The sequence below is a fragment of the Gadus chalcogrammus genome, chromosome 12, assembly GCF_026213295.1.
Source record: "Gadus chalcogrammus isolate NIFS_2021 chromosome 12, NIFS_Gcha_1.0, whole genome shotgun sequence".
Taxonomy (NCBI): domain Eukaryota; kingdom Metazoa; phylum Chordata; class Actinopteri; order Gadiformes; family Gadidae; genus Gadus; species Gadus chalcogrammus.
The window spans coordinates 31,683,575-31,711,017 of NC_079423.1; the positions used below are offsets into that span (position 1 = coordinate 31,683,575).

The 27,443-nt window shown below is 48.2% G+C and overlaps 1 protein-coding gene across 1 annotated transcript; it reads right to left on the reverse strand.

Annotated features, from left to right (window-relative positions):
* Window positions 1–529: 529 nt before the first annotated feature.
* On the reverse strand, window positions 530–27,443 carry LOC130392832 (contactin-associated protein-like 4). The gene is made up of 16 exons (XM_056603321.1): window positions 27,428–27,443; window positions 26,342–26,369; window positions 25,978–26,084; window positions 22,035–22,154; window positions 21,322–21,522; window positions 19,196–19,358; window positions 18,505–18,632; window positions 16,399–16,569; window positions 12,906–13,124; window positions 8,872–9,111; window positions 6,728–6,955; window positions 6,260–6,393; window positions 5,747–5,834; window positions 3,658–3,876; window positions 3,046–3,117; window positions 530–1,308 (listed from the first exon to the last, which is right to left on the reverse strand). The coding sequence occupies exons 1-16, from the start codon at window positions 27,441–27,443 to the stop codon at window positions 1,106–1,108; spliced, it is 2,337 nt and encodes a 778-aa protein (XP_056459296.1). The 3' UTR covers window positions 530–1,105.

Genomic DNA, 27,443 nt, shown 5'->3' on the forward strand with positions numbered 1-27,443 from the left:
ATAGATGAGGGGTAGATAGGCTTCTGTTGGACATGGTCTAAGTGGACAATTAGTGTTTTCTGCAATAATAAACGTATGAAGCAAGTCAATCGCAAACAAATACTTCAAATCAACGGCTAGCTTACATCTAGGAAGTCAAAATATTGTTGTTGGTAAGGGAACGAGAATGGTTATTTAATGTCCCTGTTGATCTTCGAGGCATGCTGAAAATGTCAGCAGAGAAAGCTAACTTTAGATTTGCTCCATATTGACATATTTTTTGCTGAGAACCTATCTTTTCTTCTTGTGCCCTTTGTGGCTAACCTCAGAATACAAAAATCGTTCTTTCAGACGAACACAGTTTAGCTTTACAACAAATACAGTTAGACACAAAGGTGACAGCCAAACCAAAACTTTGTACTTTTTTTTTGTTTATAGCTTGACTAGAAATGAGAAAAGAAGGTATATATATATAAAAAAATGTCCAGTCCCATTTTTCATTGAGGGTACCACACACACACACACACACACACACACACACACACACACACACACACACACACACACACACACACACACACACACACACACACACACACACACACACACACACACACACACACACACACACACACACAAAACACAAACAAACACAAAGCACAATTGACATTGATACCTTGTAAAACCTTGAGAGAAAGACATTTAAATAAATAAAGTATTTTACATCACGGTATACGTTATTAGTTCTGAATGTGCTTCTGTATTTGCATTAGAGTCAATCATTGTGGCCCAAACTGCAAATTTTCTGGTTCACCGAATAGATACTAGAATATTTATCACTCTAGCCATACTCATACTCCATAATGACAAATACCATTTTCAATACCACAGTCCAGCACATTGGTTGGTCACATTTACAGTGATCATTACATTAATATACACTATATACACAACACAACTAACAAGAAGGACGGTCTTCTTTGTTTGTGTTCTTAGCTCGCCGTTTCCCTGATCCCAGGGGACGAGACGTTTATTTTGCTGTTTTGTTCTCTGTGGATATCTGGGGGCCCCCGCATGGCAGCCGCCCCTCTTCTCCAGCACCCAGTGGAGGGGTCAGTGGGGGCCACTAAATAAAGAACTCCTTGGGGCTCTCAAAGGAGTCGTTCTCCGAGTCAGCCTGGCCGCTAAAGGGGAACTCCCGGGGGGCCTCCTCCCCTGAGGGGGCCCCCTTTGTCTCGGGCCCGCGGCAGGCGTCTCGTCTCCGGTGCAGCAGTCGCACGGCGACGGCCAGCGCACACAGACCCACGAAGACCCCCACGGCGATCAGGCCTGCAGAACACAGAGGACCACCGCGTCAGAACAGCCGACGTGTCCTCACTCCGAGTTTCGTCAAAAATCGACGCATTTTTGGGGCTTTTGGCGGTAACTGCTGACGCAAAGGGTGACCTTGGTCGTCTTCTTTCGACGCAGGGGGTTTCAACGCCAAAAGTCCCAAAGAAGTGTTGATTTTTGACAAACTCGGAGTGAGAATGTGTTGGAACAGCTAACGATGGATTCGATTAGAATTAACATCTCGCCGTGATCCCTCCCCCAGATGAGACATACAACCTCAAGCACGCTGTTAATTATAGCTCAGCCATAATCATTTCACATTTTACGATATGGCTTATTACCTTAAAGCGATAAGAATATGTTCACGTTTGTCATGTTTTATGGAGGTAGCGATGGAGATCGACTAACGAGGGCAACGTGGACCATAGATCACCTGTGTTGTCGTGATTTCAGCTCCAGCAGGAATTCTGCCTGCTTGCAATCCTCTTTCAATATGCATCACCATGATGTTAGAAACACAAAGTATATGGTTTGTCCATACCTCAGGCTAAGAGCTGTATGCATACACAGCTAACCAGCCGAAACGTTCCTTGTGAGAGATCATCATGGATAAAGTGCTTAACTATTAGAAGAAAGCAATTTTTGACATTGTTGTATGAAAGCTTCTGAACGGTTCCATTATTTCACTAATAATGAATAATATTTGAGCAAAATAGAAGTTGGCATTTGACCTAGTGTGAGGCCAACTCTTAATGCGGTCTCCAATTAGTCCTGCACGCTAAATCAACCTAGCCTGACATCGCCTGACCAATTTGCAATTATGTATTAAGCTGGAACCTCTGTGTTATTTTTTAAATTTAAAACAGGCAATACCAGCGGGCAAAATTGGATAGACCTACAACCAATCACAGCAACCACACGTGTGACTTATCAGCGGCAGCCATCTTGGTGGATAATGAAATCCGGCCCGTCTTTGATAAACGTTTGTGATTCACCGGCCCACGTCTGGTTCGCTGATCAGGAGGGCTCAGACACGTATGCCAGAGCAATAAAACACAAGCCTGCAGATGACTCGGGTTCACAGTCTCACATTCCCCCGGTGGATGCAGAACATTTATTCAAGAATTGGGGTCTATTCATGACTATGTCTCTCGTTCACTTGCTCATGTTCAACCGTTTCAAAATGTGGATTAGGCGTTTACACTGAATGCTGAATGAGCCAAATAAATGAGGACATTGCTTTGAAGATGAATGCTGCATAAACATTTATTCCCTTCTGATAACATATTTGTTAATCCATTAAAGTGTTTGGTGTGCTGCTGAATCAACCAAAGCATAGATATGTTAAGAGCTATGGGGGCAGAATACTTTTGTGATTTAGTTTTTATTTGATTGATATTATTCAACCACTTAAGACTTCCTCCAAACATGTTCCCGCACAAAAAAACTTTTTTAGTCTGAGGTTAAAGAGAGAAGCAAGCAAGTACAGGACTGTTCTGTTAGAGGTAATACGATCCTGTTCAGCTGAAATCATAATAAGCTTTGTGGTTTTCATCTTAACATAATATTTGATGACTCTGTCTTATGCAGCTCTTCCGTGCTTTAAACATATTCTGCCTCTTTGCTGAATAACATTTCCTTTTTTGAAACATTTCCTTCTGAAAACAAATCAATCCAAGGAATCGATTTCAGCGCGAGGATTCTAATTGGTTGATGAACCAGGTCTTACGGTACCTCCAATCAGGGCCGACTCGCTCCGGATGGCGTTGACTAGCGGCTGGCCGGGGCCCACGGAGCCCGACAGGTCTGTGACCGCAACACACAAACACACAACACACACATTACACAAGGTACACACAGTACACACAGTACACAGGGCGTTTATTGTCCCGGAACAACAATGAGCAAATCCCAAGATCACAGAAGATAATAGGAAGAATGGGAATTACAGGAATATATCCCAAATGCGTGCTATTAGTTTAATTGAACATAAGTGGCGCACGCACGCACGCACGCACGCACGCACGCCAAACGCACGCACGCACGCACGCCAAACGCACGCACGCACGCACGCACGCACGCACGCACGCACGCACGCACGCACGCACGCACGCACGCACGCACGCACGCACGCACGCACGCACGCACGCACGCACGCAGGCAGGCAGGCAGGCAGGCAGGCAGGCAGGCAGGCAGGCAGGCAGGCAGGCGCGCGCGCAGGCAGGCAGGCAGGCAGGCAGGCAGGCAGGAAGGCAGGCAGGCAGGCAGGCAGGCAGGCAGGCAGGCAGGCAGGCAGGCAGGCAGGCAGGCACGCACGCAGACTATCTTTTTGCTCGCCCTAGTCACCTGGGAGGGAGTGGGTGGTCTGGGAGGTGTAGGGCCTGGCTGGAGGGGGGGCCCCGCAGCGGGACCGGGCCAGGGGCCCGCTGACGCTGACGTGGCCCGTGTCCGGGTGCAGCAGGGCGGCCTTCAGCGGGCTGATGGAGTTGAAGAGGACCCCCGACAGACAGCCCGTGAACCCCCTGGAGGCCAGCAGAGCCATCTCGTGGTCCATCTCAGAAGACCCTGAGCCCGGCAGAGGAGACAGAGAGGGAGCAGGGATGAATCAGCACCTGGAGCCTGGAGCCTGGAGCCTGGAACCTGGAGCCTGGAGCCTGGAGCCGTTTAGAGGACGGCCAGAGGATGAATCGTCAACACACTGGACCCCGTACTCCCATCCGATTGAGATGCTGCATTATTCATGTTGTCACAGAGCTTTTCCCTTTTTTTCTATTGGATGCAAATGCAAAGCAAAGCATCTCCTTTTAGCTCCAGGGAGGGAATATTGTAAACACATGGTTTCATCTGACACCATAGGAAAATCCATGCTTTTCCAAGAGCTGCTATTCTGTTCTTATAAATGACAAACATACATAAAATGTAATGTCTAAGAATATGTTCACATAAGTCCAAACCAATTCCAGACAATATGATGTTAAGAATGTAGTCGGCAGTACGGCAGAACAACAAGGAATAAATTCAAAACACTCGCAGCCTTTCTGACAACACAACGGAATTGTTGTCCCGTCCCGCGGGACACTGGTAAATTCCCATATCGGACGACGCCAGCCTCTGATGGGCAAAATAAAGAGCAGCACAACACTGTCCTTTTGATAATGATTCAAAGTCATGTACAGGCGACAGTAACTCAGATGGTAGAGTGGGTTGACTGGTAACCGGAAGGTTGCTGGTTTGATTCCCAGAGTGTCGAGGTGTCCCTGAGCGAGACGCCTCACCCTAACTGCTCCCGACGAGCCGGCTGTCGCCCTGCGTGGTTGACTCCGCCGTCGGTGTGTGGATGCTCTCTCTCTCTCTCTCTCTCTCTCTCTCTGTCTCTCTCTCTCTCTCTCTCTCTCTCTCTCTCTCTCTCTCTCCCTCTCTCTCCCTCTCCCTCCCTCCGGGTCTCTGGTGTCTCCATCCACCCTAGCTCGATTAGTCAGCCTGATGGATGGCCCAGCAGGCGGGGAGTGACAGAGAATTAACTGGGTTCTAATGTCTGACTGCCGGTCGGACTCCCGCGGGCCGGCAGGCGGAGGTGGGGGCCGGGCGACACGCTAACCACACACACGTCAACTTTTACCCCGGAGCCCGCCACCCACCGGTGGCTCCAGCGCTAAATGACCCAGAGAGGCTTCGGCTTCCCTGTGGTTGTAGGCTGGAGTTGGCGGACGGTTTCATCATTCAAATATCCATTTGGTCACTTAACTTTGGGCATGTAATCCATTTAAATGCAAATGTTAACATTAGATTACAATGGTATGTCCTTTGTTTGGCTGTGGAGTTTCACGCCTCAGAGTGTACTGGATTATGATGGCCCTTCTGTGTGTCTCCAACAGGGGCCCACAGGGGCCCCCAGCCCCCAGGGGCCTCCACCCCTTTAGCATGGGAGGTGCTGAGCACCCATAACAGGGGGGTCTCGGAGGGGCTACACCCTGGTGCCATCGTGGGTCACTCTGCTCCGACGCAGGGCCTGATCCTACAGAGACAGTTTGTCTCTGTAAGCTCTCATCCTCATGCTAAGACGGTATCTTGGATTCTACGCTTTGAACAATCGGTTAACATCGTCTGGAGAATGTTTTTGTTTTAAGCCGGACCAAGCCAGGGTTATTTTAGGCTCTGATCACACGGAGAAAGTGGCCATCATAACTATTTCTGAGCCAGGGCCACTTCATTCAATAAACAAAGCCCCGAGGGATCGCTTTCTGCCTTGGCATCTTTAACCGACTTTAAAATGTGTCTAGTGCCACAGTATCGCGCCTGGAGGGATTAGGATGAAAGAATTGAAGAGAACAGACGGGGCTTTAATCCTCTGGCAATAAACTATTCAAAATCAATATATTAAGTAATTCTTTCTATTCATAGAATGATTAGTTTTCAGTGTATTTTTTCTACTTACCTAGCACTCTCCCTAAAGTCAGAGACTCAAAGTCGTTGAAATCCACATCAGAGGACAGGTTGAAGTCTTCTCTAGCATGTTGGTCCACCTGAATGTGAAAGAGAAAGTCTTAACCTGATAAAAACAAAAGGAATGAATCTTTCCATAGTGTGTGCATACCCGAATGTATACGTGTGCAAGTGTTTGTGTTTGTATGTGCGTGTGTGTGTGTCTGTGTGTGTGGGTGCAGAATTTGTGTGAGTGTGTGTGGGTGTGTGTGTGTGCGGGTGTGTGTGAGTGTGTGTGTGCATGTGTGTGTGTTTGTGTGTGCATGTGTGTGTGTTTGTGTGTGCATGTGTGTGTGTGTGCGCGTGTGTTTGCGTGCACATGTGTGTGTGTGTGTGTGTGTTTGCGTGCACATGTGTGTGTGTGTGTGTGTGTGTGTGTGTGTGTGTGTGTGTGTGTGTGTGTGTGTGTGTGTGTGTGTGTGTGTGTGTGCGCGTGTGTGTGTGTGTGTGTGTGTGTGTGTGTGACCTGGATGGATACGGTGTCGGCCCGCCTCCTGACAGAAGCTGTGTGGAGCTGGCCATTAGCCAGGTGAGCCACGTCACTCCTCACCGACTCCACCTCTCTGCCGCTGTGCAGCCTGTACCGCACCTCCACCTTGTCTTCACACAGACAGGGAGGAGACAGGTGGTGTTCAGAGAGAAGAGGGGCGGAGAGAGAGGAGAGGGGATGGAAGGGGAGGAAGAGAGGGGAGGAGAGAAGAGATGAAGGAGAAAGAAGGAGAGACTAAAAGTGGAAGCCTAGCGGATATCGACCATGATCACATATCCTCCTTCTCTATTATCAGACAACTTCTAAAGTGTTTACCATGTCCAGCCCATCACGTGTTCTGAGTGGATAGCATGTGATGGTGAGTGAAAGTGGATTATATTCATGCAGGGCATTTTTTAGACACCGGGCCGAACAACCACAAGGCCAAACCGAAGGCAGTCCTACCCTCTCCGCTGAGGACCAGCGCCAGGTACTCCCGGTGGTGGGACGAGGAGGCGTAGAGGAGCAGAGCGGGGCTCTGGCTGGTCCTGAAGCTCAGGGACACCTCCTCCCCCCTCAGGGGCAGGGCGGGGAGCGGGGGGGCGGGCAGGGCGCTCTGGTTCCTACCCGGGTGCCGGGGCTCTCGGAGGGCGTAGCGCACCGCGGTGGCCGACGTGAAGCTGGCCGACAGCTCTGGAGGACATGTCAGCGGGTTACGTTATTGTTTGATTATTATTATTGTACGGCTGATTGACGCACCTCGTTGGTGCCGGGTGAGACTTTAATCAAATACATTCAAACACGTCAATCTTTTATCAAGCAATTATGTTTTTGCAAAGTGTAAAGATTTAAAATGCAGGGTGGTTTTTTTGTTTTATGAAGGTGACTCCCGCTGTGTGGCCAAGGTTTTTCCTTTTCACAAAACATTTTGTAAAGTAAAATAAAAAGCGATGTGTTATGTAGTGGTTCGTTTCACCACGTCATAGTGAATGTATGTCAAATTCAATCATACAAATTATGCTTTTAATGTCACTCAAAGACACTTAGTAATCACCATATTTATGTTGCAGTTATTCAGTTGGAGGAAGTGACATCTCTGAATGTCAGAATAGTGTTTACCGGATGCCAACGCTAGAGTAGCCTGATAAAATGTCATTTAAAATGCAAGAGAGAGATTTCTTCATCCTATACTGACATGGCGCCGCAATACCGTAGCATCCTCGTGAATTATTGAACACACATTTAGATCTGCGTCGAAGGCAGATCTTTCGCCAAGTGGTGACTCACTCGAACATCAAACTGACTTTGAGGATTAAACTCTGGATGCATTCTGGGGCAGCTGCCTCGTTACGTAAACGCCTCTGGATTACTGATACCTTAATCGTGATTTACAGAATTCCAAAGCGTGCTAGCTCACGGTAGACTCCAATTATGAGGTCAATCCTACATAGTTTAAGAATAAATTCATGCTGTTTCTGTGTGTACGTGTATGCGTTTGTGTATGGTGTTTACATTTCTTCAACGTTTTCCGCAATATCTTTAGAAAGAACGAGCATTGCATTAAAGTTCTAGTTTATTGTTTCTGGTCTTTACTCCTATGGTTATAGTATTTCAGTCGGAAGAATGCAGCAGTGTGCCTGTTGAGGTGCAGCAACTGTCGTTTGTGTTGCCGTTGTGTTGCCGTTGTGTTGCCTGTTGCCGGTTCTTTATGCATGCGTAAACCTCGGGGTCCCATTCTACCTGCACAGGCAGTGTACTCTGTCTCTGTTTGGGTGGTGGGCGGTGTGCACAAGGGCCGGGAATCCACCTGCTACTTCCCTCCAGAGTGCCCTCAAGGCAGAGAGAGAGAGTCCTAAAGCGCCCGCTCCAATTCCCCTCCAATAGAGAAGCTCTCTCCACGGGAAGACAACGTTGAGGGCCCCCAATCCACCGGTGAAAAGTGTGCTTTACACATCTTTCCCCCTCTTCCTCAAACTGTGTGTGTGTGCTTGTGACTGATCCGGGTGACTTGGGTTAGGAAGGAACTTGGGAAGGAAGTCATGTACTGGTCTCAGGCCATGTGAAGGGTAAAAATCACACACCAAACCACACATCCCAGCTCGAGCGCTCTGCACAACTACCTCAGCTCGACGTCTGGTATCGCCCTCGCTGAGAGCAAGTAAAAGTCAATCATCAAAGTCACAACTCTTCTCTGTTTTAGCACCGCGGTGGTGGAACGAGCTCCCTGCCGACGTCAGGACCACAGAGTCGCTCCCCAGCGTCCGCAGAAGACTCAAGACTCACCTGGTCCGAGTTCACCTGGACTCTGCACAGCCCGCCCCCCCACTTACTGTATGTTGTACGCCATGGCACTTGATGTACGCACTTATTGTGTATCGTATTTAGTTATAGTACTTAGTTGTGTAGCATCTTATCCTAGCTATCTTTGTTGCATTCGGGGAATGTGTTAACCTAGTGATAGTTAAGGCTTGGCACTATGAACATCCTTACTGTCCCGACAGAGATATATTGTTGTTTCTCTTTCTTCTGACAATTATACTTATTGTAAGTCGCTCTGGATAAGAGCGTCTGCTAAACACCCTTAATGTGACGGTACATGCGAGGTGTACCTTGGTGACAGAAGGTTCCAGTGAAGGCCGAGGGGCCGCAGTCACAGGCGAAGCCCTTGGGCCTCTCCTGGCAGAGGCCCCCGTTGACGCACAGCGCGCCGTAGGTGCTGCAGTGTCCGGGGCAGCCGGGCCGGACCCCCGGGGTGATGGCGGCCCTCGCCTCCAGGTCCAGGGTGACCCCGTTCAGCTGCAGCGAGCGCAGGCAGCCCCGGAAGCCCTTCTGCCGGGACGCCGTGCCGCCTGGGAACATCCACAATGACAATCACAAAGGTTAATTTAGTCTAATTTAGGATTATTTTGTGTGTTTGTGTAAACAGAGTAGTATTCATTCGTTTGTACCTGTAGAAGACTGCAGGAAGTAGTCGAAACATGTCGAGGTACAAACAAACTAATGAATACTTGGCTGTTTACACAAACACACAAAATAGTTAACGTTTACATTTAGGGGTTTTTGGTGACGCTTTTGTCCAAAGCGACTTGCAACCATTCATTCACACATTCACACCCCGACGGCGGAGTCGACCACGCAGGGCGACAGCCAGCTGGTCAGGAGCAGTCAGGGTGAGGCGTCTCGCTCAGGGGCTCGTCACTCAGCTAGGAGGAGCCGGGGTTCGAACTAGCAACCTTCCGGTGACAAGTCAGCCCGCTCTACCTGCTGCGGCTGCTGCTGTCTGAGCTACCCGCCCCCCCTGGGGAGTGTAGGGGTAACATGTTGAACAACACCTCCTCTCTGGAACCACTGTGGATCTCTCTATCCACCCTGTCTGGTGTTGGCAGCGTGTGGGGGAGGCGTGCCGACTGTCAGTTGGAGCTTCGTTTTTAGCTTGTGTTGCTGTCAGCCGCGGGAGCGATCCGCCGCACGCCCACTCGGTAGCCAGGGCCACGGTTCTCTGCCGTCAGCACTCTGACAGGACAGCGCAGGGAGTTTTAAATGACAGGGCTGTGATGTGGCAAAAATAATAAATAAAAAATCGTTTGAAAAAGTATGAAATATGAAAAAGTTCCGGCGCGGAAACATGCTGACAGCGACGGGAGAGCAGATGGCATTGACGTCTGTCCCGCTGAATAATGGACCTTCAACGCGACAGTCTGCAGTGCCCTCAATGCACCACGCACACAGCCAAACCATTGTTACGGTCCTGCAAGTTCAACATGTAACCTCTTGTTCACAGAGGTCCCGGTTCAAACGAGATACAAATCGTCACGATTCTCCTCCCAGCAGCCTCGCCAGTCTTTTCACACGTACATGACCAACTGTTCCAACATTCAGACTGGGCCACATTATTTACTTAAATTCTTTCACCAGTTCCATCTTCTGGAACGCATTGTGCTCTGTGCACTGGTTAAACAATTTGACATTGTTTTTGACAGATGCAGCATCTCTCTCTCTCTCTCTCTCTCTCACACTCACACTCACACACACACACACACACACACACACACACACACACACACACCAACTTCTGTCATTTGATATTCCAAAGACACAACTAAGCACTTTTGAAATTAGTAAAATAAGTAGACTTTAAAAAAATATCACAAACCCTTACTCTGTCGAAAGATTTCTGAAGATTTCCCTCCAAGGCAAGGAAATGTTGGCTATGCCAGCACTACCTAAATTGAATATAAAATTAGTCTGAGAAGGCGAGGTGAGCTTTTAACTGGGTGCTATCCCATTGGTCCGAATAGATCTTCGCCCCTTCCTGGGCTCTGCCGTTAATTAAACTTTTTGAGACACCTAATCTCAAGGTACAGTCGCACGACGTGAATGGGATACCATTGAAATCATGGTACCTCAAAGTTTATAACTATGTGCAAAACCTTAAAGTACACCCTCTCGTGGGTGAACCATAAGAACCTGTGCGCTCTCTGCCTAGCCCCATCACGGTGAATCGGTACAGACTTTGCGTCAGTAATCAACATGGCTCTCTAAAGTAATGATGTGCAAGCCACTTGTTCCCCCCCGGACGACGCAAGTCAAGCGAACGTCAAAATCTGTGAAGGCAGTCCATTTCACAGTCCTTCCCCTAAATCTATTCCAATCCTCGGAGAACACAACGCAAAATAGATTTGCCCATATGAGGGAAACGTCTGTAGTCACTTCTATCTCTATTCAAATAGAAGTGTTTGCTTAACACTTTTGGCCGATCAATACGCAGCACACAATCAATATTCAACTGCCTCCCTCTACCTCTGCCCAATCATCATTTGTTGATTTTCCCTGGAATAATGTGTGTTTACAGTTAAGAAGTGCCGTCCAGAATATTTGCGCTGACAAGGCCTCATAATGTAGAATGGATTGTGATTTCTGGTCCAGAGATCAGCGGGAGACGGTCAGCTAGTGAACAGCCCTGCAGTATATGAGTCTGGCCTTTGAGGAGGGGGACATAATGAAGTCGACGGGGACACCGTGAACAAATGTATTTAACTGGGGGAAATATGTGTCCAGGACTTAATGATAGTCTTCAGCAGGAGGAGAACATTGTATGTTACGGTGAGTGTAATAACTGCTCCAAGAATATTGCTAGCGATTATTCATTCATCACAAAACCCTCTCCATTAAACTAAATGATTCATCCTGAATGCAAAAATCGACACACACACGCAAACGCAGATGCACGCACACGCACACACACACACACACACACACACACACACACACACACACACACACACACCAGACAGGGTTGGTTATTTTGAGGGGGCTTCTCAGTGTGCAGCAACACCTATATTATCACACCCAGTTGCCTCCGAGTTGCAAATTGGACGGCTGTAGGGGATTAGTGTTCTCCTGTACGGCAAAAACTGAACGGCATGAAACACATTATTCATCCAATCGAAGAGCAGCCCTGATTTGGTTCACCGTTTTGTGTGACTGGGAGTTAACTTAAGATATTTCAATGTGTGGTGAATTGTATCAGTGTGTGTTTCTGGCGGACAGAACGCCCTGGGGGGCAGTCTAGTTGTTAGTAAGTGGACGGACAAATGAGCACGGACAAAGCGATATACATAGAGGATCCAGCCCTATACAAATACTCTTACCCACTTAAGTATGCATGCATGCACATCTTAGACGGACGCTATATGTGTACACTAATGTATTGTTATTTAGTGAGACCATTAATAATAAACAAAGGATCTCATCATCCCAACAGCTGCACACCTTAGCACGAGCGCCCAGGGCATATGTGAGGTTCTGTTATCGGCAATAGAGCGGCAATTAGAGCTATACTGTACGAAGTCTGTGTAGCCGTGTGGAGCCCTAAGGCTGATAGGGAGATGCATCGCAGGGCCGTAGCAACACCAGTGGGGCCAGGGGGGCCAGGGGGGCCGGAGGAACCTTGGGGGGCCCGCTTCCACTTTCCAGATTGGTTTGGAGAAACATAGAGTTTCTGAAGCGTTCCCCGCTGCCAGCGCTGAATTCCTATAAATCCTGACCTCCTTTAAGAAAGATTAACTGGGCTCACAGAAAGAAGCAGTTCTTATCTTCTGCTCGGACTGGAGTGTCTATCAGGAGCGTAGAGGTCACACAGTAAGTGTCTGTGTGGTTCCATGCGTGGTCGCAGCCCGCGTGCTAAAACACATAATTGCCTTACAGCTGTTGTCTGAGCTGAGGGCTTTATTACCATTTCACAGGACGCACAGAGGCCACACACACACACACACGCACACACACATAAAGACACAAAGAGACACACATCCCCCACACACACACACACACACACACACACACACACACACACACACACACACACACACACACACACACACACACACACACACACACACACACACACACACACACACACACACACACATCCCTCACACACACACACACACACACACACACACACACACACACACACACACACACACACACACACACACACACACACACACACACACACACAGAGACACAAAGAGGCACACACACACACACTCCATCACAACCACACACACACAGGCACACACATACCTAACAAACACACACACTCACACAGACACACACTGACACACAGACCCCCCCCCCCCACCTATGAAGAGCTGGCTGTTGAGCTGCAGGCTGATGTGTCCGTCTGCGGGGGCCTGCAGCGCGGCGGCGGGCAGCGCGTCCACGCGCAGCGCGGCCTCCCTCACGTTGCGCTCGGCCCGCACCGCGTGCCAGCGGTCGTCGTTGAGCGGGACCCCCGCGTCCACCCGCACCCTCAGAGGGCCGTTCCCCACGTCGAAGGAGAAGACCACCTGGGTGGAGGCTGGGGGAGACGGGGGGGGAGGAGGGGGGAGAGAGGGAGGGGGAGGAGGGAGATGGGGGAGAGAGGGAGGGGGAGGAGGGGGGAGAGAGGGAGGGGGGAGGAGGGGGGAGAGAGGGTCAGACGGGGCTCTGGAGACGTTGGGGTCGGTACTGGGGTGTTTGTGTTTTTGTTGTGTTTGTGTGTTTATTGTGTTGGTGTGTTTGTGTGTTTGTTGTGTGTGTGTTTGTTGTGTTTGTGTGTTTGTTGTGTGTGTGTTTGTGTGTTTATTGTGTTGGTGTGTTTGTTGTGTGTGTGTTTGTTGTGTTTGTGTGTTTGTTGTGTGTGTGTTTGTTGGGTTTGTATGTTTGTTGTGTTTGTGTTTGTTGGGTTTGTGTGTTTGTTGTGTGTGTGTTTGTTGTGTGTGTGTTTGTTGTGTTTGTGTGTTTGTGTGTTTGTTGTGTTTGTGTTTGTTGGGTTTGTGTGTTTGCTTTGTTTGTGTGTTTGTCGTGTTTGTTGTGTGTGTGTTTGTTGTGTGTGTGTTTGTCGTGTTTGTGTGTTTGTTGGGTTTGTGTGTTTGTGTGATTGTTGTGTTTGTGTGTTTAGTGTGTTTGGTCGTTTATTGTTCTGTTTAGCTTTTTGTTCTTCTGTATCTGTGTTGTGTTCGGGGGGTTTAGGATTGTGTGCGTCTGTGTTCGGGGGGTCAACATATAGAACGTCTTGCATGTTACAGTTTATTGACCAGCGTGAATCCAAATAAAGGTTTATAAAACAGAGAGTGAGAATGAGGAAGGAGAGGAGACAAGGGGAAGGTTCAAGGGAGGAGGGGGAGGAAGGGGGAGGAGTGGGAGTGCGGGGGAGGAGTGGGAGGAAGGGGAGGAGTGGGAGGAAGGGGGAGGAGTGGGAGTGAGGGGGAGGAGTGGGAGGAGTGGGAGTAAGGGGGAGGAGGGGGAGTAAGGGGAGGGGGAGTAAGGGGGAGGAGTGGGAGTAAGGGGGAGGAGTGGGAGGGAGGGGGAGGAGGGGGAGTAAGGGGAGGGGGAGTAAGGGGGAGGAGGGGGAGTAAGGGGGAGGAGGGGGAGTAAGGGGGAGGAGGGGGGGGAAGGGGAGAGGGAGTAAGGGGGAGGAGGGGGAGTAAGGGGGAGGAGGGGGAGGAAGGGGGAGGAGGGGGAGGAAGGGGAGAGGGAGTAAGGGGGAGGAGGGGGAGTAAGGGGGAGGAGGGGGAGGAGGGGGAGTAAGGGGGAGGAGTGGGAGGAAGGGGAGGGGGAGTAAGGGGGAGGAGGGGGAGGAAGGGGGAGGAGGGGGAGGAAGGGGAGGGGGACAGGCAGACCCACAGACGAGTGGAGGGGCCGGGGGAACACCAGGAGGGTTGCGGTGGACTGGTCAGATGAGAGGAGGAGGTAAAGGTACGTGTGAGGGCCTGAAAGGCCGGAGAGGGAGAACCAAAGAGGTTAAAGAGACTGCATTTATACAGAGCTTTTCTAACCAGTGGCCACTCAAAGCTCTTCACAATATGGCCTCACATTCACCCATTCATGCACACATCCACACACCGACGGCGGAGTCAGCCACGCAAGGTGACGGACAGGAGCAGTCAGGGTGAGGCGTCTCGCTCAGGAACACCTCGACACTCGACACTGACTAGCAACTTTCCGGTCACCAGCCAACCGGCTCTACCCCCTGAGCCACACACACTCAGGGCTGTGACGTCTGTGTGAGGCTGACTCTGCTGTTTCTCCCTCTTCCTGTTGGAGTCAATGCTGGGTCTGCTCTAGAGCTCAACAGCGGTGAAACTTCCTGCCCTACTGACTGTGGACATGTGTAGGCCTTTGAGGCGTTAATGGTGGGGGACACAAACACATCTGCGTTGACAAGGTACAGCGTGGATCATTGAAAACCCTGAACTTTTGTTAACATCAGGCACACTGATAATCAGGACAATGGCACGATGAAGGTTACTTGTTTATTTATTCATCGCCACCACTAGCTGTCATTCAACATGTAGATTTACATGTCAGTCCTTCAGCAGACTCTTTCATCCAAAGAGAATCACAGTATATCTTATTTTTAATGCCGGCCCCATTAAGCTTAACCTTTTGGAAAAGGTGCTGATTGCAAAAAGATAGTTAATTGGACAGGGATAATTTTTCAAAGTTAATATGTGTCGCATCCCAGTTTATCTACACCGAGCTGCCAAATGTCCCACTGTCCCTGAAAGGAATGATGTTGTTGAAGTTCAACCGTACACATGTCCCTGTCCCGCTACCCCTCAACGTCTCATCGTCTCGCTACATCTCTGCATGATAGCGAAGAGACGGACAAATGGTTCAATTTGACTTTCAAAGTGTTCAAATGTGTCTTCAAAGCATTTGATACGACATCGCAATGCCTGTACCACAAAATAATCCATTTGGTGAACCCATTATTGATTTTGTGATTTTCCGCTGACAGAAAGGTCTGAAAGACAGTGTTTGTTGTCAGAGCTGAGTAGTGAGATGGCGGCCATACATGCAACACACACATAAACACACACACGCACACGCACACACACACGCACGCATGCACACACACACACATACACACGCACACGCACACGCAGCGCTGTTACAACACTAGAAAACCAAGCAGGGCCAGAAGAGTACAGTTTGTGATGCCTTCACTGCCGCCGGCAGGCATCCTTTCTACAAATCATGGTCTCTTTAAGAAGATTGACTGGAGGCACAAAATGAATTGAAAGATGTGTGTGAAAAATATGAAAAAAAAAGAGAGCACACCAAACATCTGGCCCCCTTTCTCTGCAACACCTCTCTGGCTCATTACCTCTCCTTCCTCCGTCAAATACAGGAACCCCACTACTGAGGGTGAGGGAGGCCAAGTGGTTTTAAAACGTCTCTGTCAAATCACAGACATAGTTTGGTTCAGGGAAAGTAAAGCCTAGAAAGTGGCTGGATTAAAATGTCGCTCATCCATTTAGGAAAAGATGGAATAGCAACCAAAACAAATGTTTTGATTAGAATTTAAAGGTATGAAAGAGTAAATACTCTGTTCGACGTAAGAAAACCTTGAGTGACCCCCAGTAATGGAGTGTAGTCTTAAACACTAGTGGTCCACTTTTAGTGCCTTTCTTACCAAAATGGATTCACAACTGAGATATCTCAAAATGAGCATTCAGGTTGTTGTTTTCTCCTCTACTTTTCCTAATAGCGAGAGCGTACATCCATCAATGGTACAGGTACAGGTGATGTGTGTGGCCCGGGAGGAGGGGGTTAGGGTTAGGGTCTGGGGGGGAGGTTAACCTTACAGCTGAGCTCAATGCGGATGAAGTCCTTGATCCCCAGGTTCTCCAGGAAGACTCCGGAGGAAGCGGTGGTCTTGAACAGGAAGGAGATTTCGGCGCTCAGCTCGGCGTGGAAGGCGGGGAAGTGAAGGTAGGAAGTCTCCGTGTCGAAGGACGCTGCGTTCCAGTAGCTCTCTGGCAAACAAAGAAACACATCCCTAGTTTGTAGCGCCATAGTGCTGATTTATCTCTACATATTCGGGATGATACCGTGCACAAACTCACGGGTCGTTTAGGTATGTGTCTGTGTCGGTAAGGTGTGGTAAGGGTTCGATCCACAAAATAAGTGCTTCAACATTGTTTATTGGTGTTTCAATTTTAAGGTGACAACATGGATAGCGTTGCTTCCAGCCGCCCATCGAAACTATGCCCACCAACAGTAGTGCCGGCTATAAAATATAACCTATTGAATAGTCATTCAAATACAACTTCAACAAAGACTGCATCAGCAGCATATGGTAAAAGTATGTCACACTGCAGCGCCTGAGGCAAAATAGGATCACTTGCGACAATCCATCAGCGTAAAATCAACCGGCTTCTTGTCTTCCAGTCTGCCGTAATTAAATTCGCAGTAAGGCATCTCTCTGAAGCTCTAGATGGCCAGCAGTCTGCAGCGAGGGCAAGACATTGTGTCCTTGTTCTTTTGTTTTGTTGTGTGAGGCAGGTATAACTGTCTGTGCGGGCAGTAATAGTGCATGGCAGGTCAAGCACTTATACACAGTCTCTAGCACAGAGAAGGCTCTCGCATCTGCTGCTATTGTTTAAGGGATTTCATTCGACCCGCTGCCAGAATCAGCTGCATATTGCTGCCGAAGGCAGCGAGGAGAATTTGTTGCTGTTTGTCAGCCGTTTAATTTGTTCTCCTCTGCCTGCCTTGTCGCATTGTCTCCTCAATGTGTTTATTGAGATGCGTTTGGATAGTCCATGGACCCCTCCATTGTTCTCCTATGGAGAAAGCAGTGCAGCAATTTCTGGTAGGTGTTGGCCATGCGCCATGAATCACGGCAGTTCGCTGCGAAGGGGTTTCGCTTCCACGTATAAATTACTTTCAACCAGCCAGAATGTTTAGCTGATTGTGTGTGTTTTTGTTGACATGCTAGAGAACACTGAACACAGACCTAGGGACTCTATGTCCTCCGCCCGGATATCCAGAGAAGACACCTCGACTGCAACTCATAGACTGCAAGCATCTCTTCACTGTGGATATTCCAATTTAAATTCTTGTATTGATGCCAGTGGTTTATATTATTTTGTTTATTTATTTATACTCTACATTAACTGATTAACATAGCCTACTTTTTGTGTGCAAACCGATACATGCACCGTGGACTCTGTACTATACGGTTAAATACAATCAAACTTACCTTTTCATCCCCATATGTATATAAATATATACTATATATATATATTTATACATGCATGCAGTGCCTGGTGCGTGGCGTTCAACGTAAGACGTTCCAACTTTGCAAAAGCACAGTCAGAATGTCTTCTGTGTCTCTTTATTTAAAATGTAGACACAACATTCATTGATGCTGACTTTAGTATTAATAATACAACATACAAATGGACCAACTGTTCTGCTAATTAGCTTATAACTGAAGCAGAACTCGCTAGGCTCTTTCATTAAGCTTGATTGATCCTGCTAAGAATCTCTTTAATGATTTACTTGGGGAAACAAAGCCTATAATTACAAATAATAAATGTTTGGAAATGCATCATACACACAATGCATTATTTTGAAGCTATTTAAATATAGCTGCTTAAACTAACCATCATAACTTTTTATCTATTTACTTGTGTCTAAACATTATTGTGTACATTTCGATTTTTCGAACCAGACGACACAAATATATGTATTTATTTTTCACATTTACTTAAAAATACCATTTATAATACGTGTTATCCCGTATAATCTAATATCAAAATGACATGAATCGAGGAGCATCCCTTGCTCATATGTTACGTAATTCATTCATTCTTGAAAAGAAAAAAACACACAAATGACTAATACAAATGACCTTCCAAACCATAACCTCCGCCCATTCCACAACTCTATAAGATATGACTTACTGTCGCCGTGACAACGTAGGGGCCCGACCCTATAGGCGGCCTCAGAGCCAGGCCTCTGGATGTCCCCCAGCACCAGAGATCGGAGGGGAAGTGTCTCCTTATTGGTCAGCAGCCCCGAGTCGTTTGCCCTGAACAGGGAAGTGGCGAAGAAGGAGGCGGGGGCATTCTAACTCTCAATGTAAACATCTGGAAGTGTTAACATTCGCCATCTTAATACCATGGAAGTATGGATACTCGTTACTACTAAACTACGGTCCATGCTACTCAAACATGGCACAGTAAAAGCAGGTACTTTGCCATGTGTTATAAGCTGTTTGTGTGTGTGTGTGTGTGTATGTGTGTGTGTGTGTGTGTGTGCGTGCGTGCGTGCGTGCGTGCGTGCGTGCGTGCGTGCGTGCGTGCGTGCGTGCGTGCGTGCGTGCGTGCGTGCGTGCGTGCGTGCGTGCGTGAGTGCGTGCGTGCGTGCGTGCGTGCGTGCGTGCGTGCGTGCGTGCGTCTGTTTGTCCGCGTGTGCGCGTGCGTGCGTGTGCATCTGTGTGTCTGTGTGTCTGTGTCTGTGTGTTTGTCCGTGTGTGCTTGTGCGCGTGCGTGCGTGTGCATGCGTGCATGTGTGTGTCTGTGTGTGTGTCTGTGTCTGTGTGTTTGTCGGTGCGTGCGTGCGTGCGCGTGCGTGCGCGTGCGTGCGTGTTACCATTGTGGCTGGTCAGCGTCACAGTTGCAGAGGTGCCGGGGGTGGAGGCAGTTCTCCTGCAGGCCGCAGGCGCACTGCTGGCTGCCCGGCACCGCGCCCCCCCAGTGGGTCTGGGTCGCCCCTGGAGACGGACCCCCGACCCACCAGCTGGAGGCCGGGCCCTCTAGGACACAGAGGCAGACACAGACCGTGTTAGGGGACCGCTGCCCGCCTCGGGTACTGGTCAGTAGCCCCACGTCGGGGGTCCGAGTGGGAGGGAGGGCCACCAGACTCCTCACTCCGTCAGTATCCAATGCTGAACATTTTCTCTAGTGGTACTTCTTAAAGATGGCCCAAGAAATGGAAAGGGCCTACCGCTTACTGTCTAGCCTTACGGATGTGGTGCTGCCCTGACCAGGAAGCTTTCAAACCACCCCGCAAGTTGTTGGGGCTGAGTGAGCGCGCGCACTCAGAGCGCTGCTCCCCGAGCGAGGAAAGCAGCTCCTCGAGAGCATTACCTCGTTGCAAGCGAGAGGGGGGGAATAACTTCGGCCGCACAAAACACAGTCTCTCGCGCCTAACCTGATTGACAACCCTCCTCAGCCCTCCTCTCATTCATTCTGAAGATTGTCGGTGCCGTTAATGCTTCTTCATTATAGTTAACTACTTTAACGGCACCGACAATCCAAAACCTGAGTGGAATCTAGATGGGAAAAGTGTGTAGTTCCAAACGTGAGCAGCTTTTACTTCTTCGCCACCTACAGAGTTTGTTAGGTAGCCCTACGATCATTCTAAACCCCATGTTATTTCCCATAGACATTTGAGCGAACCGAATCCTCGGAGGCGGGACTTATTCTTCAGAGGTCTATTGACTACAATTCAGAATGAATGAGAGGGGGGCTGAGGAGGGCTGTCAATCAAATATCGCGCTGCGTGTTCAGAGCAGAACGTTAACAAAGTTGACGGGCAAAACAAAGGGACAAAATAGCATAGATTATGTTGAAGATCATAGAAGATTCGTTGATGTTGAAAAAACAAGATTTTCTACATGAACTAGAGCAGCAGAGAATTGTTTCCCCACTGTTTGGATGGAACACTGTGCTCAGACTCTTCTTAGAGTCTGAGCACCACAGGGAGTGTGGCAACTGAGGCAAAATATGTTTTTCAAGCGGCAACGAAAGAGTCTAGGTTGACAACACAGACATTGCAAAGGCAAGTGCTGTGTTGTGCCATCTCCCTTCACTGCTCACTTCATCAAGTGGTTTTGTGCTACTTTTTGAGCTCCTCAAAGATAAGCCTTCCATTAAAGTGTGAAAAAGATGTGATTGAGTTTTGTAGTGTGACTCAATATTTGCTCTGCCACACTTTGCCCTGAATGATTACAATAAATGAGGCAAGCTCTCACGATAAGGAGGATTTTACCCCAGTAGCCACAAGCCACACAGGTCATTCAGAAGTGAACATCAGTTTCCTTGTGTTTGTTTATTCCTGAAAGGCATCCACTCTTTGTTTCGTCTTTCTCAGAGGTTTCTGTGAAGACGGGCAGATGATGAACTCCTAAAAAGGAACAGCTGTCTACCCAGAATGCACCAGGACTAAAAATAAATATTACATTGTGTTTTCAATTTGCTTATTTTTTGCAGCAATATAATTTATCACTTGCTTCCCTTGTTGGACGGTTATATAAAGAAGCTTCTCTGATTTTATTTGCTGTGGTTCAGGTTCGTATACGAGCCTCCCTTCAGAAGTTTTGCCATAAACCTATTGTGATGTTCTCAGTGACGCAGAGGCCCTGACAGCACGAGCCCTGACCTCCTGCAGCTCAGAGCTCAGAGTAGTTCAGTAGATGTAGGCTCAGTGGATTCAGCTCTGGAGGAAGGGCTGCTTTTACCAGTACAGTAAACGTTGGTAATGTGTGATGTGAGTGTGGGGCTTCAAACACGCTGGATGTGGTGGACGCAGCTTGCGTTCGCCATTATGGGCACGATTAAAGGTGCTGGGATTCTTTTCGATTTTTTTTGTTTAATTGTATTAGAGCCGTTTCTCATTGTTAGAATTGAATGCGATTGTGCCGCCCAGAATTGTCTGGACGCCATGTGGCTCAGGAGGTAGGGTTAGATTAACATCATCCCATGAACCGGTCTTACCCGGTGTGTTGAGGAGGCGGGACTTCCTGCAGTAGTAGGACAGTTCCTGCTCACAGTGCTCTGATTGGCCGATGATGGCGGTCAGCTGCTCCTCTTCGGAGGCGTAGTCGAAGGAGGCGTGATGCGGCCCCCCCGATGGGGGCGGCCGGAGGGGGGTGAGCTCCGTGTTGTTGTGCTTCAGAACCATCCACGTCTGGTCCTCTGCTCAACAACAACAACAACAGGAAGTGATAGAGGAAGGTAAACATCCTGAGTGACAAATAGAGTTTGCCGCTTAAGGGTGAATACAATTTGTTTGGTTGTGTATGTGTATAGGTTTAACAACACGTGCAAATAAATATGCAGGGTAAGAATTAATATTAAGTCAGGATGTCAAAGATAAAAAAATGTCTTCCTTGTATGAAGTTGAACTTCTGTGTGTGTGTGCTTGCGTGTGTATATGTGTACACGTGTGAGTTGACATGCAAATAAAGAAGCATAGTCAGATTTAATCAAATGTGATAGCCAAGAAGTTAAAGACACCCACTCAATTTATACCGGCTCTACCAGAAATTGCTTCCCCTAAGGTTTTATAAAGTTTTGCTTTGTGTGTGTGTGTGTGTGTGTGTGTCTGTGTGTGTCTGTACGTGTGTGTGTGTGTCTGTTTGTGTATGTGTATGTCTATATGTGTGTGTGTGTGTGTGTGTGTGTGTGTGTGTGCGTGCGTGCGTTACCTGTCATGTTGCAGTAGATGAGCTGGGGTTTAATGGGTCCACTGCCGTCGATGTCTACGTGATAATGTCCAGATCGGTTGCCCTGGTGTCGGTATGCCTCACATGACTGCCCATATATGGCTGGGAGGGGGGGGAAGGAATCGGAGGATTGGTCTCCTATTGTTGCAGACAGTAATCACTGAGACATCCTGATAATACGTCTGTTTAGTACTACGGCTCCAGGGGCAACACCTGCGCCTGGCGGGAGGAACGCAGGCAGACTCAGGGCTCGCAGTGAGGTGTTGTCAGAGTCTTCTGCAGAATGTGAAGGCTGTGTTTGGCGGGCCTCAGCCGAGAGGAGGCAGCGTAGCCCGACGACCACGAAGCGGCCTCTGGAGGATCTCGAGCTGATCGAGGACGTTTCCCGACCGCTCCAGGCAGGAGCCGCCCGGGAGCAGCCTGGTTGGTTTAACTCCTCGAGGTGAAGCTTCGAGGAGTTAAACCAACCAATCGTCAGGGTGGGGGGCTAGACGACCTATAGCCAACTAGGGGGGGGGGGCGGCTATTGGCTGTCGAGCCCCCCACCCTGACGATTGGTTGGTTTAACTCCGCGAAGGGAAGCTTCGAGGGGATACGTGTAATACAGTGTTTTTCTGCTTTTATGGCGTTTCACCGGCCGCTGTACGGGAACTTTACGGGAGGTTTCTCTGTGTAGGCGTCGCCTAAACCTTTGTCTTTGCTCGCTCTGCTTGGCAGAGTCCAGGGATTGTTACGTTTCTGCCACTTAGGTTTAACCAGACCTTTGACTTGTGTTCACTGGGGGAAGGGGTGCCACACACAGAGCCAGGGAACCACAGCGCACGCACACACACACACACACACACACACACACACACACACACACACACACACACACACACACACACACACACACACACACACACACACACACACACACACACACACACACACACACACACACACACACCTCCTTATTGGTGGATTGGTGCACATTGATAAACAGCCTCATGACAAATCGATCAGTATAGTTTTCTTTAATCATTACCATGACCCAAACTTTGTTTCAAATGTAAGAGTAAATTAAAGTAGCACCAGGGGATTGGTGTTAGAGTGTATCGTTGTGATGTTTGTTGTGTTGGTGGAGGTTTCTTGTTCTACGCAGATTGGATTAGAATCAGTTGGCGGCGAGCCCAAGAGACACCGTCGCCACTGGAGCGAGGACACCCCGAATCAATGATACTCAATGAGGCCCCTGCAACATCACTCCTCCTCCATCACCAGCCCCCCTTTGTGTTTGATGCAATCAGAATAGATAATACTTCGTCCAGTGCTTCTCTTATAGTCTCCTATAGATAGTTATAGATTTGAAAACAACTGTAAGGGAAGCCAGCAGTCTGGCCTTTCCTCCCTGTAAGATATGATAATAATAATAATAATAATAATAATCATAATAATACCTTTAATTTAGAGGCGCCTTTCAAGACACCCAAGGTCACCTTACAGAGCATATAGTCATCATGATGGACAAGCCACTCCTTTCTTGATGTTTCCTCTCTCTCTCTTTGTGTCCTCACCCTTCAGTAGCTGTTGTCCCTTTCTTCTCAATCTCTTGCTTGGTCTATGTCTAAGGTCTGTGGCAGAGAGGTGACGAAAAAATCGAAGTTCAAACTTTCAGGACCAGACATAGGGATGTGTATCAAACGGGAAGAACAGTGAGGATTTGTTCTCGTGGGTTTAGTTTCATAAAGCCTTAGCTCTAGATGTAGAGCAGGTCATGTGGCAAACAGAGGGAAACTGGTTCAAATCTCAGTGTCTCCGAGATGAAGGACAAGGTGTCCCTGAGAAAGAGCTCTAAAGGCGAAACCATACAGATATTCAACTTCTTCATGAATATCAGTCTGGCCTTGGAGGGGCAGCAATTGATTTCCACATATGCGCTATCTCAAGTAATTTAAATTTTTCAGACTAAATAACATTTAGACACATTTAGACATTTAAACAAATAACTAAGTGACACTCCGTTCTCGTCAAATCTGGATGGAAGTCAAAGAACAACAGAGACTTTCAGAGACTTTCAGGCTCTTAGCTCGACTGATCTGCAGAGAGAAACAGGATGTGAACGTAAGAATGGTCTCTGAGGTCTAGGATGACAGCTCTATCGCTGTGACCGTATGTATAGATAGGTTCATGCAAAGAGTTTAGCTCCTTAAAGCTATGTGTCATCTTACAAATATAGTAAGATGACACAAATGTTTCATTCCTCTGTCGTTGTTTGCATGATATCTAGAATAAAGGGCATGTTTAGTTCCATTATCCCCGCCAAAATATAATGTTTCGCTCCTTATGAATGCTCGAAGCTGTTATGATTAGCTGGAGAGAAAAATATAAACAGCTCTAGTGTCTATAGTGTGTGTAGTGTAGTCCGTTGTGTGTAGTGGGGTGCGGAGGTTCTCTTGTGTCAAAGCTCTCTCCACAGAGTGGGCAGAGTCTTCACCCCCCGGGACAGAGAAACCACCACAGACTTTGAGAGGCTTCTGGAGGTAATTGAGAGACAGTATATTGTCATTCCCAGCTGACTGTACCTGGGATAAGGCACAGCTGTCACCTCTCTCCCGATTGACTAATTGCTTTTAGGCCGAGGCACTACCTAGGCAGGGAGAATAGCTGTGTTCAAAATCGTTCCCTATACCCTCACCCACTATTCCCAGTATAGTGTTCATGATATAGGGCACTATATAGGGAACGAACAAACGAGAATTTGGACACTACGCTGAACATTTCTAAACGTCATTTGCGTCAGTGAATGCGCCGGGTATTTGTGTGACGAGACAGACGCGCCCACATCATGTACACAAACCGGGCACTCACAAGGAAACTTGGAGGTTGTATTGATGTTGAATGTTACATTTCCTTGTTCAAGTTTTTTTCAATTAATTTTGAATGTTACATTTTCTATGTTAAATCCCAAATAAATTGTTGACATTTCTAATCGAAAGCCGGAGACTCCTCCATCAAATGTATTCGTTTTCGCGGTTATTCAGCTTCTTCTTCTCCTCCGGAAAAACACGACCGCATTGCATTGTGGTATACGGGAGTAACATGTAGGGTACATCGTAAGTACACTCAAATTTTGGGAATTTTAAGTGCACTATATGGTGCATGAAATTAACCACTGAGAATTCGAACACCACTACAAAGTGGCGAGCACCCTATATAGTCCACTATATCCGTGATAGGGAACGATTTCGAACAAAGCTAATGTCTCCAGGGTGAAGGAACGTTCCTGTACCTAGGGACCAATCTCTGCTACAAGGAAAGAAAGTAAGACTGACCCATTGATTAATTGGAACTGATTGGGGTATCAGGACGATTCAAGGGCTGGAACCGGATTATGCCAGTAAGACCAGGGTTGCTTGCTGCCCTGCCTGGGTGAGCCCACAGAGTGAGGGCGAATTGGTAGAGCTGCTCGGAAAAGTGTTGCTCTCATCGGTCTGAAGAGAAAGTAATGGCCATTACGTCAGTATTGCTACACGTGTAATCGGCACTGTCTTCAGATGACTGAAATGAGAAGTAGAGGGCTATAGCGTACCTCCAGTCTGGTTATTACAACGACAAACACAATAATCTTAAGGGGCTTTGAAAGACAAGAAAAGGAGAGGTCCAGTCACTGTAGCCTTATGATGAAAGTCAATGCCAACTCTGTACACAACGGAAACATTGCTGCTAGGAGTTCTAACAATCGATAGCTGGAAACGCACTGGGGATCTCTGGCTATACCGCTCACAATTCATGCCTGGCCTGCAAAAGTAAGTGCCCTACTTTGGCCAACCTAGTAAAACAAGACGTGACAAACCACTGCACAAAGACACACCCACAAACACAAACACACACACACGGACACAAACACACACACAGCATGAGCAGAGGTGGCCGGCTTACGCACAGCTGTGGCAGGTGGCTCCGCTGTATCCGGTGGAGGAACAGTTACAGTGGAACGAGCTCCAGGACTGGGTGCACCTGCCGCCATGCTCACAGTGACTGGGGGAACACCTGAGAGGGAGAGAGAGAGAGTGAGAGGGAGAGGGAGAGGGAGAGGGAGAGGGAGAGAGAGAGAGAGAGAGAGAGAGAGAGAGAGAGAGAGAGGGAGAGGGAGGGAGAGAGAGAGAGGGAGGGGGAGAGGGAGAGAGAGAGGGAGAGACACTTTTCAATGATATTGTTGTGAAGATAAGCAACCTTTGGGAGCGTGCTCAGAACAGCTGTGTGGGGGAGACTGGTGGAGTGCATACAAGGCACAGCAACAAACAAACCTCTCCCTGATCCCCAAGCAGAGGACACCTGGCGAGAGCGGACGGTCCAGTTTTGATTTCCACACAGAGGTAATGGGACAATTGCGAATTTGTAACTCCTCTTTTGGTGTATCCGATCACACATTTGGTTTACTCCAAAGACCGAGTGGAACGCATTTCTTTACCTCTATATTTGTATATTATATTTACACTCGGGGTGTGACGGTTCCCTCTTTGACCATGAAAAAGGTTTGACTGGGATCATGGGATCAGTTCTTATGCAGACTTCCAAATGTGTCTTCTCTCATTCACCAACCAACCATCCTCCAACGAGAGGCCTTCACAGCCCTGTACGACGTTGTACGCACTGCTGACCGGCGTCAAAACCACAATGGATTTCCTCTAGGTTTGCCACCCCAGGCTGACCCAGTAGCCAACCAGACGTTACACCAGATCCAGCCGCACTCTGAACTGACCGAGTACAACGAACCCGGTTGGTGTGTGGCGACATGAACTGAACAGCCGTGTGCAATTTCCTTTATTGTTCAATGTGTGCACTGTTAGCGCTGACCAGCTGAAAGTTCACATTTTCTCATTTGGATCATTTATCACTGGACTAGCTTCCCTGCTATGATGCTAGATTGCATCATTACTTATATCTGTACTGCAGCAAACCAAGAGAACCTGGGGTTCTGTGGTTCTGGGGTTCAGTGGTTCAGTGCTGCTTTCATTTAAACTACAACATATAAACTATAATCTCGACCGACATAACAGAACCCCGTGTCCAGGATGATGCCATCACATTTCTTATCACTCTGAGCGTAATAATTACTGAGCCTAATATGTGTCCACTTTCGTTTTCCTAGCTGTAGAATCGCATGCCCCCCCTCCAACTCGCTTAACGGTCAGAGTGCGTGTGAGGACAACCTTGCAGCAGATCCATATTTCATTTCAATTTTTACGATAAGCTGGTACAGATTTTGCGCTTTCACAACACTGTGTTCATCAAACGCTCGCCTCTGAACCAACAGTGCCGTTTTAACGGCCAAAGCCATCCAAAGAAAACAGCGTTGCACTCTGCAGCAGCTTCTGGTGGGTAAGCAGTACCGCTCCTTTTAAACAT

What these genes read in the sequence shown, in the direction of transcription:
- LOC130392832 (XM_056603321.1), bottom strand. An exon ending in CAACAGCCAGCTCTTCATAG is followed by an intron (nt 9,112 to 12,905) that starts GTGGGGGGGGGG and finishes GGATGTTCCCAG; the next exon opens with GCGGCACGGCGTCCCGGCAG. An exon ending in GACCACCCACTCCCTCCCAG is followed by an intron (nt 3,118 to 3,657) that starts GTGACTAGGGCG and finishes TTGCGGTCACAG; the next exon opens with ACCTGTCGGGCTCCGTGGGC.